This window comes from Camellia sinensis, chromosome 6 (genome assembly GCF_055761805.1).
Source record: "Camellia sinensis isolate YWXY chromosome 6, ASM5576180v1, whole genome shotgun sequence".
NCBI lineage: Eukaryota > Viridiplantae > Streptophyta > Magnoliopsida > Ericales > Theaceae > Camellia > Camellia sinensis.
The window spans coordinates 23,357,246-23,368,168 of record NC_138966.1 but is presented as its reverse complement, the minus strand read 5'-3'; the positions used below and the strand labels follow the sequence as shown (position 1 = coordinate 23,368,168).

The 10,923-nt window shown below is 35.1% G+C and overlaps 1 protein-coding gene across 2 annotated transcripts; it reads left to right on the top strand.

Annotated features, from left to right (window-relative positions):
• The first annotated feature begins 742 nt into the window (after positions 1-742).
• LOC114275211 (protein FREE1) lies at positions 743-10,299 on the top strand. 2 transcript variants are annotated; one of them, XM_028217214.2, is made up of 10 exons: positions 743-1,937; positions 4,038-4,124; positions 4,212-4,343; positions 6,073-6,204; positions 7,320-7,385; positions 7,506-7,616; positions 8,253-8,345; positions 9,244-9,277; positions 9,776-9,846; positions 9,942-10,299. In XM_028217214.2, the coding sequence occupies exons 1-10, from the start codon at positions 897-899 to the stop codon at positions 10,017-10,019; spliced, it is 1,845 nt and encodes a 614-aa protein (XP_028073015.2). In that variant the 5' UTR covers positions 743-896; the 3' UTR covers positions 10,020-10,299. The 2 variants fall into 2 exon arrangements, with proteins under 2 accessions (XP_028073015.2, XP_028073023.2); XM_028217222.2 differs by lacking the exon at positions 6,073-6,204 and having other exon boundaries at positions 753-1,937.
• Positions 10,300-10,923: the final 624 nt, after the last annotated feature.

Here is a 10,923-nt window from a genome sequence, read left to right as displayed (position 1 = left end):
GCTCGATTAGTTCTTAGTAAACAAGCGTGGACACTCAATAGATCGGTTCGGCTTGGCTTGGCTCAACTCGTTTGCAGATCTATAACCAAGGTATTTGACTTAATTGTTGTGTAGCACTATTTTTATAGTCTGATGTTGGGGTTTGGGGTTGTTACTGTAACCTATGCACAGTAGCAACTGTTGTGCAATAGATTAGGCCCATTGAGATAATCTGAACCGTTAACTTTTTAAAAAATATTGAGTATAATATACTTACAAAAATTCAAATTTATTAAACATCGGTAACCATTTCAAATCACATTTGTGAATGTGATTTACTGATTGAAATCAACCTTAAAATGGGCCTAATCTGTGCACAACAGTCGTTGCACATAACGTGCAACAATCACTCTAACTCTGTGATGTCACATATTTAACTCTTATGAAGAAGATTTCAATACTTATGGTATATATTTCCTCTCCTATTATGAAGATTGTTGTACTAATAATCAATTTGATATACAAATTTTTATATTTATAATTACTGTTTTAGCGGTAATTAGTTTTTGTTTTATTTCTTACCAAACAGTCAATTACTCAATTTTAGCCCAACGGACTCATTGGCTGTTGTGGTTCACTGCACTGCTGTACGGGGCCCATTTGGCCCAATCGAGTACTTTGCCGTCACCGCATACGGTCACCCACTCCAGCACATGCGTATAGCCACGTGGCCGCTCAACACGCTTAAAGCACCAATAATTTCTTGTTCAGACGGTAAGACAAAGAAAAGACACTAAACAATCAGCTGACTGTTTCCCGAGAAAAACAAATTTAAAGCAAGAAAATAAAACAGGAAACTCTCTCTCTCTCTCTCTCTCTCTCTCCATCATCGTCCCAAACCCACCTCTCTGCAAACAATGCAACAAGGAGACTACAGCTCTCTCTCCTATTACCAATACCCTCCAAACCCTAACCCTAACCCTAATCCTAACCCTAACCCTAACCCTAACCCTAACCCAAATCCTCTGCCATCAACATACGCCTCAGCTCCACCGTTCTCGAACAATTTCTCTTCCTCAGATTACTCTGCTTATTCCTCTTCATACCCTCCATATCCTCAAAATCCCGATCCTCTACCTCCCACAGCTCCTTCTTACAATCCAAACCCTAACCCTAATCCTAATCTACAGTCTTTCACTCCCTCACCAGCTCAACCTTACGATCAGCATGCGCCTTACCTGCCACCAACCCAGCCACAATCGTACTATCCACCGTTCGATCAGCATCAGACGGCTCCCAATTATGCCCCGCCATCCTCGTTTCCTCCAAACCCTAACCCTAACCCAAACCCAAACCCAAACCCAAACCTACCTTACACCAATACGTACTCGTCCCCTTACACTCATATAGGCTCTTCAGTTCCACCTGTATATGAAAATTCACATGAGAGTAACGTGAAATTCGATCAAGGTGGGGGTTATTTGGATGAATTGTCAGCCAGGTATGGTGGTGGTTTCGATCGGAGTCGGTCTGATTTGGGAACTGAGTCATATGGGAAGCGATCGGATAGTGGTTATGATCGGAGTCGGTCGGATTTGGGAACTGAATTATATGGGAAGCGATCGGATAGTGGGATGTCTCGGTTTGATTCGGGTTCTTCGTATCGCGATGATGGGTATGGTTATGGTGATGGTGTTTATGCTTATCAAGGGGGTAAGTCGGAGCCTTATGGTGCTAGGGGCACGGCACCCAAGTCTTCAACTTGGTCGGGATTCGATGATTTTGGAAGGCCAATTAGTTTTCCTTCTGGGAAAGATCAATCGAGTTCAGCTGCCAAGATTGTGAGGGCTGTTCCAAAGGCTGATTCCCAGCAAGATGTGAAGAGTGGGGTGCAGAAGTTTAGGGTTAAGCTATTGTCTGAAAGTGGAATCCAGGGCACCATGGATGTTCTTTGCCAGGTACCCTTGTGTTCCTTTGTTGTCTGGTTGTTCTTTGTTTTCCAAATTTATTTTAACTACTTGCACAATTTACATTTTCACATAATACTTGTTTAAACGTGTGTCGACCTGATCTCGTGTTGAAATTGAGAGATATCAGAAATTTATCCACAAAAAAAAAAAAAAAAGAGAAAATATTTCACTTTTAGGTATAATTTTTTCTTTCATGTGAAGAAGTTGATTGGGGTGGCATTCCTCTGAGTTCCATTATTTATTTTTTTTAATTTTGGGTTTTGTTAACATAAGTTATGTTGGTAGATTTGATGTGTTTGGTATGATTCTTTTATTTGTCTTCCTGTATTTAGATAATTATGTATGGGGCTATTTGCATTGTTTTATGGTAATTGAGTTGCTCCGTTTCCGTTTGTGCTATTACCATGAATGGGCAGAGTCACATCAAATTTCTACAATTACATTCCACTAGGTGTGCTGATGGCTCCAATTTTATTGAGCCAATTAATTTCTGGAAATTATAGTGGAGGACTCTGGTATTAGAATCTTACAATTTGCGATTCAGTTCACAATTCATTTCATGATTCATGTATTGATTGATATAGCAGCACAAAGAGATTAGACTCTTGAATGAGACCAAGCAGCTACCGACCAAGCTATGGGTGAATATATTTTTGGATAGAATTTATGGTGAATTGCACAATTTACAATCAATTTACGATTTGATTTACAATTCATGCAATTCTTAGAATTATTGTGTCCGACAAATTCTGTCCATTTTTTTACCTTTTTTTTAGTAAATGACATTATACAACTTCTAAGGGTGTTTAGCACTACGTTACTTGGAATGCATATTGTTTCAATATGAGGACTAGGAACCGAAATGTGGTATGCCACATGCTCTAAAATGTAGTATAATAAGGGTAGGCTTGTATAAATTACACTATTAGAAAGGTGCCTCTAATTGTTAGAAAAATTTCTCTTAAACACATTTGTAGGAGTATTATGGCCCATGTTTCATATTTTGTTTTTACCAAAACTCCATCCTACTTGCATTTTAATTCATTTATACTAGATTTTTTCATCCTTAGCCTGTGTTTGGTTGGGGGATTTGGAAAAAGAAAGGGAAAGGGAAAGGAAAAGGAAAAGGAAAAATGTGTGTGAAATTAGGTAAAATATAATTATATTTTATTCACATTTCACCTGCATTTTCCTTTTCTCTTTCCAAATCTTTTTACAAATTCTCTAACCAAACACAAGGTAAGGAAAACTTTCAGAAAACAAAGAGAGAAATTTTGGGATCGCTTTGGCTCATTAAATTCATCATTTTGGAATGAAAGTATACTATATTTCAGAATGTGTGTTCCAAAACGTAAATCGCTAAGGTATTAGCATTTTTTGGTAACATTGGTATAGTATGAAAATAATCAATACCTATGCATGATTTGTTGTTATTTTAATGATAAAAGGGTTTTTAATAGGATCCAATATGATCCAGTCAGACCCAATGTCCTTTTTTCTTTAAAAAAAAAAAAAAATCCATAGTGAATGAATAAAGTTTAACTTGCACACATGGTTATCTATTGCTATTTTAGTGAATGAATAAGGTTTAATTTTATAATGGTCAGGTGAGTCTCTAACCCAATGGTTCAACATTTTTTTTTTGAACACTAAACATACATGAAGTGCTTTATGTTTTAATATAAATGATTTACTAAGTTCTTTCTTATTATAATTTATATTGAATTCCTAGGTCCAATTTTTCAATGTCAAGACATTATATTATGATTTTTGAATAATTTTATGGTGGTTGGGATTTGAACCCACTTAATTCTTTCTTGGCGTTATGATTCTTTATTTTTTTCTATTGCTTTTGATGATTTATTTATTTTGGGTGGCGTGGGGTTGGTAGGTTAAATATACTTGTAGTAGTGTTCTAGCATCAAACTTTGTAGTGGTAGTTAAATTCTCAGTGTGTGACTGCCTTGGATGTTATTTCATTTTGTTTGTTAGTCGCCAATCTTGCTTTGTTTCATTTCCTTCATCTCCCGTTAACTATCTCTTTTCGTCTTTGACATGCTGATTTGATCATTGATCTCTCCTTGTCAGATTGGTTTGGATGGGATTCGTATGCTTGATCCCAGTACATCTCGGACATTGAGAATATATCCACTTGAGACAGTAACGAGATTTGAGGTATGTTGATTTTATTTTTTTCTTTAAATTTGGATTTAACTTTTTCAATATCACTTTTAATTCATTGCATATTTTCATGTCATTTAGGTGTATGATCCATCTACGTTTGCATTTTGGTCAAAAAGCTCTGTGGATATTGAACCAAGACGTATCAGACTGCAGTCAAACAGTTACACCACCAACACTATTCTGGACATTGTGACAGCTGCAACTGTACAGGTTAAGAATCATAATACTTGTACTTCTCCTGTTCTGTTTCTTCTGTATTGGGCTTAGGATTCGGCATTTTGTTTTCTTTTAGTTCTTAGGAATTGATATCACCCTGATTAAATGATTTATTACTTTTAACCTTAAAGAGTTGTACTAAGAAAATAAGATTTTCCCGTTAATTACAGTTTAGAGTTTTAGTTGTTTTACATTCATTATACTTGCTTTATTCAGTTTTTTTATTTTTATTTTATTTTTATGTCTTCCAGACATATTTCATTTTTCTGTTGTTTTGGCTGTAGATAAATTTACAGATGTTTCTTCTCTTTTTCTATTGTTGAAATAGAAGGTGGTGTGGAGTTGTGGAAACCACTTGATCTTAGAGAAACTGAAATCATGTAGTTTGAACTTGTAAAATATGTGGGGGGCAGAGGTTGGGGGTTGGGATGAAAAATAAGCATCTTGACAGTTAACCTTCACAGCATTATTCAACATTGAAATTCATTTGGACCATATGAAAGTCTGTTTTAGAAATAGTGAGAATAGTAATTTATCCACATTGAACAAACCCTAGAAGCATTTGTTTACATACTTGTTCTACATTATAAGGGTAGAGAAAGTGAAAGAATCTATTTACTGTTTGAAAAGGCTATCATTGTAATTATGATGTTGGTGTACAGTGCGCAATGAGATCATAGGTTGATATCAACTATACTTCCAAAGGAGTCTCCACCTAAGAAGTATGGACACAAACATGCGACACGATCCGGATACAACCCGGACACGCTGACACGTCAATTTTAAAAAAATGCAGAGCACAATACGTGGGGCAGATGCATGAAATATATAATTTTATATATTTATTATATGTTATATATATAAATGTTATTCAAAGGTAATGAAAAATGCAATATGACAATTCCTATAAATTTATATGGCTTTTGTTTTATTATTGTATCTTATAATTAGTTTCACCTGTGTCTAATCAATAGACACGTGTGTCTTTAAAGTGTCCAAAAGAGTGTCTGAGTCTTTAAAAAAAATTAAAAAATATGACACGTATTGAAGAGTGTCGGTCACATGTTGGGGAAGTGTCCAAAGAGTGTTGGTGTCCAACACAGATACATCAAGTTCTTAGAAGTGTGTGCTTCTTAGGTCTCCACTAATATGTAAAAGTAATCCCTTAATACATTAATGAATGGCGTGAGCAGTTTTTAATTGTGAAGTAGCTTTGAAAAAATTTAAAGGACACAATCCCCCTAGTGCCACACATTTATTTATTTGTTTATTCTAATAAAGATGTTGGAGGACCATAATGCTAAGGCTGAAAAAAGCATGTTCATGGGTGGTGGACTCAATAAATCTTGTAACCCTTGTGAAAATGTGCACGTGTGTTTGGGGAGAGAGAGAGAGAGAGGTTTTTTCTTATATATATATATATTGTGGGTGTTTGGGAAGTTATTTTAGTAGACTATTTTAGTAGGCTAAAATTTTTGTGTTTGGGAAGATAGTTGGATTTTTTTGTAATTGAATGTGATGTTTGTAAGAGAAAAAGTGAAATGATTATGGATTTGATGTGACGCTATTTTAGCCTATTTTGTCTTTTTGTGGATTTTAGTTAAAAAAAGGGGCTAAAATCCAACTTGCCAAACACCCCCATTAATTTTGAATACTTTTGGATGGTGTGTGTTAGTGACTATTTATTTCTTTTATTGTTTGATAATAAAAAAAAAAAAAACAGCTTAAAGAGATGGGTGGAAGAAGCAAGCCTTCTGATTCCTTGAAGCCCTCTGAGCAGCCTGCTGAGAAAAAGAAAGGTTTGGGTGACTGGATGAACATTATAAAGCCTGGAAATGAGGAGAAAGATCATTGGGTAATGATGGAGTTTTTCAAATGCATTTGTTTCTCTGAAAATAATAGCAAATTGTCATGTTTATTGTCATGATCATGCATCATTGGAAATGGAACCATTAAATAAGCATTTATAATTTCTTAATTTCTATTTATTAGTTTTGAAGTTTTGTTGTTTTAGGCATGAGTTATATTTTAGTAAAAGCAAGTCATTGTTTATTACACTTATTTGCTTTTAGAACAAACTTTTGCACTCCGTTTGGATCGTGGGATGAGATAAGAAAAAAAAGTCATTGTGGTCTCTCGTCTAGGTGAGAAAAGAAATGATTGTGATTTTCACTATCATATTTGGATGGATAAGAAAGCAAATAATTTGACAAAGGGCCATGAGTGAGATTTTTTTTCTTACTTCATATTTTAGGGGACAATCTTGGTAGTATGAGTATTTTATAACCAATCAACTTGTTTTCTCACCAAATCTCACCACTTTGGGTGAGAAATGGTTTAGGCAAAGTAAAGGACTTGTCTTTCTCACTATTTCTCACCCTTTCTGGCCATTTCTTTTCTTTTCTCACCAAAACTATCAATCCAAACAGAGTGTTAGAAGATGAAATTAGCCTATTCTAGGGAATGCTAAAATTCCCTCATCACAGGTTGGATTTCCTATTATTACTAAATGTTTTATTTTAGTTGTTGTTCTCATGATTTAGTTAATGGGAAGAGCTTCTTATAACTTAACCTGAAAATATTTTATTGGTTTTAGAAGCTAGATTCGTGGGAATGGATTATCCTCTATAAAGAGAATGCCTGTGATCTGTGGTTCGAAAATGCGTTACTTTTTCATGTGCTAGAATGTTAGTTGACTATAGTGACATACTAGTAATGTTGTTGAAAATATTGTGGAGAGGGTGTCTGTTTCAAGAGTTGTTACAGTGTTTCAGGTGAACACCTAATGAGCTACATCAACAATTAAGACATAGGAATTTTTGAAATTGCTTGTAATTGGAAACATTATGCAAGCTTTCCTCAGTTTTAAGTTGAGTCCATTTCCAGAAGGTTTACTTGTCATGTTTAGACATTTTAAAATGTTTTGATTGGAGTCCTGAGTTTCATGATGCGTTCTTCTTGTTTTTTTAGGTTCCTGACGAGGCAGTTTCCAAATGCACTGGTTGTGGGATGGACTTTAATGCTTTTGTGCGCAAGGCATGTTTCTTTACATGGTTAATAGATTATTGACTTAGCTGTTTGTGCAGGCTATGTTTGAAATAAGAGAACTTGTATATTTTCTTTAGGATGAACCTAATGAGTATTCTTCATTTTCAGCATCACTGCAGGAATTGTGGAGATATTTTTTGTGACAAATGTACACGTGGTAGAATTGCTCTTACAGCTGAAGAGAATACCCAACCTGTTCGAGTTTGTGATCGATGCATGGTTTGTAATTAGTTTATTTATTTTTCACTCTGATGTTTCTTATTTCATATCCCAGTTAATAATCTTTTTTTTATTATTTTATCTTTATTTTTATTTGGGATTATCCGACATCCACCGTTCATGGGTTACTTCCTGCTTGTTGAGTATCACGTGTTAGGTTACATCCACTATCAATGGATTGCTCACCAAATCATGGGTTAATCCTGCTTGTCGAGTATCACAGTTTATGTTGCATCTACTATTGACGGATTACTTATTTATCTGCAGATTTGCAAGCTTGGGTGTGGATAATTGTTTAAATCTTTCATTTTAAACACCTTTGTGTTGTACCACCAACAAAATAACTGACTTACTTGGGACTGTTCGTTCAGAAAACTTAATGCCCAGTGACAAATGATATAAATGTCAATTGTACAGCTTGATAGCTGCTCAACCCATCTAAGACTAGAAGTATTTGCTTTGTTCTTATTAATGCTTTTGCAATGAACTCAATTCTTTGGCTTCGTCATACCATTTCATTTACTTTTTTGTTTGATCGTGTCTCTGTGTGGATGGATATGCTCACATGCATTGGTCTAAAAGAAATAGGCGACTCCATTTGTTAGGATAGATCTCATTATATTTCCTTCTTTGCAGGGAGAAGTTACTCAAAGGTTGAGTAATGCTAAGGAAGCAGCCAGCAAATTGGCTGGATTGCAAACTCACGAGGATCTTGCCAAGAAGCTTCAGGTGATCAATGATTGAATATATATATATATATATTTTCCAGTGATTTTTGTGTCATTTGGTTTCTGGTAGTTCTCAATGGTTTTCATGGTATCTTAAATCTTTTTCAATGAAGTGAGGTGGTGCTCCCTCCCCAGCCCAATCTAGAGCATGCATAGAAATTTTGACAGTACTTTCTAGTTTTGAATCACCACAGCAAGCTTATTGTATGTAAGTTGGCTGTAATAATAAGATACATTTTCAACCTTTCAGTTAGGTTACCGTTCACGCAATTGATGCTTTAATTCCAGGAGCAACTCCTTCCCATTGGCCTCTTTCATGAAAAGATAAAAAAAATAAAATGAGAATTAGTCCCTAGTAGTTAACTGATTATATCATTGAATTCACTTCAATGGTTTCCTCTTTACTGGTTTTAGTTTCTCATGACCTTTGTTTCTTTCTATCTATGCTGTCCATTTAAGCTAGGACCCGTTTCGTTCTGTTTGGTCTGCCAATGTAACAATTTTGACTGTTTTGGGGAAGAGAAGTGGCTGTAGCCAGCGTTGGCTGTAGGAGCTGATGGGCAGTTGAGTGAATTGGGAAGATGGAGTGTGAAAAACATGTCCAGTGTGTTAGAAGGGTTTATCAATACACACCATTTAATTCGCATAAATGAGAATAATGTGTGCTAACTTCTTAGTTTTTGGAGATGAACTTGTGGCAATTAAGTTTTCTAAATAAAATAGTATCTATTCTGTGGCTTCTGGTGTCATCAAATTTGTTTCCATTGATTTTGGGTCTCTCGTCTGAAAATGTATATTATTTGTTGTGAGATATGAAGTACAAAATTTGCAATGAAGTTATTTTTTAATGCTTTGGTTGCCTTGGTCTATCTTTTTCTGATGTTAATCATTTATCACAGGATGAGATGGAGAGAAATCGCAAGGCATCATCAGGTAACTTCTTTTGCTAGAACTTATGTGGTTTATAGATGCATCCTCATGTTAATCTTATGTGGTGTGTTTATAGATGCATCCTCATGCAAACGAGTCATACTACGGAACTAGTAGTTTGACCCGCCTATTGTTGAGATCCATGTATTGGATCTGTTCAGACATGTCAGATAGATCTGTTCCCAAGAGAGCGACCATAATCGTCATTTGCATATACTTAGTTGTAGTTCATCTGATAATTTCTGGTTTTAAATGTCTTAAAAAGGCTTTACAGCAGGTGGATTGAATTCACCTGAATGTATATCTAGTGGTGTAGTTGAAAGCTGATTTCATGACTTGATGCTCAACAGATGCTATATTTGATATATATATATATATAGTAAACAACTATCATAAAAACGAGTTTTTTTCCCAGTTAATTATTTAGCTGAATAATATGGGTCCTGGGTTATGATTAATGTGTCCATTGTCATTGTTCGTTTGAATGGTTGGCTTTGACAGGCTCCAAGTCAGATGGATCTGGTAGGCGGATGAAAGAAGTTGCTTGTCCTACTTGCACGGTTCATTTGCAGGTTTGAAATCCTTGTACATCACGCCATCAGGGAATTCCAGAATGCAAATTTGTGTTTTTGTCTAAAAACTGAGTCTTATGGCATTATTGTGGCAGGTTCAAGTTCCCAGCTCTGGTTCCGAGACCATAGAGTGTGGGGTTTGCCAACAGCCTTTCCTTGTAAGTTCCCACTGATGTCACATCCTATGGTCAGCGGAGTTGCCATTTTTCTCTTTAAATTTTATTTTTAATGTTAAATTTGTTGTTTGTGCTGCCCAGAAGTAATAATTTGGATTAGCATGTGTTTATCTCTTGGTTCAAATTGGATAAGCTGGTTTTGCTTTATTTGCATGTACATGAAAGTTTGTGTTATCTTCAAAATCTGACGTTTCGGGTGATATGTGAATAGGATGGTTTGCTCACATTTAGAATGTCATCAATTTATTAATCTGGAACTTAGTTGTGGATTTCTTTACCTTCTTTTCTTTTTTCTTTCCTCTATTTACTTCTATATACTTTTTTTAGCCTGCAATCAACCAAATGAGTGAAGGAAAAAAACACTTGTCCACTTAATTATGTGTTATGGATGCTTACCAATTGATTACGTTAGTTTTGAAGATGCATGATTCTTTTGGGCTGTGGATCCCTTGTATCATCTCTCATTTATCTTGATGTCCATTTTCATGTACTCCAGCAAGGAAAAATTATGCAGTAATTCTTTACACTTCAAATTAAATTGGAATGTCATTTTTTCAACAATTATGCCATGTTTGTTTGGACAGATTAGATTAAATGGAATTAGTGTTCCTAATACTGTTGATTCTGGGATTATTAATCTTGTTAGGTTTTGTATTTTATTTCATGCTTGGATTTACTTTGGATTATGGGGATAGATTGACAAAGTTTTGTAATTTAGCCAATTAGATTGAATCTCTTAGTTCGTCCTTCATTTTGTATTCAAGGACTAAAGTTTGGATTTTAATTTTCTTAGGCAAATATGAAATAATGTATTTTGCAGCATTATTAATCAAATCCTAAGGCTATTTCCAAACAAACATGGCTTTAGTTAATGAGATTGACAACAATTAATATGTGAGCT

Bases quoted from the DNA above. Each gene is read 5' to 3' on its own strand.
- LOC114275211 (XM_028217214.2), top strand. From the start codon at position 897: ATGCAACAAGGAGACTACAGCTCTCTCTCCTATTACCAATACCCTCCA. The intron at 4,344-6,072 runs GTTAAGAATCAT...AAAAAAAAACAG, and splicing joins TGACAGCTGCAACTGTACAG to CTTAAAGAGATGGGTGGAAG. The intron at 9,847-9,941 runs GTTTGAAATCCT...TTATTGTGGCAG, and splicing joins CTTGCACGGTTCATTTGCAG to GTTCAAGTTCCCAGCTCTGG.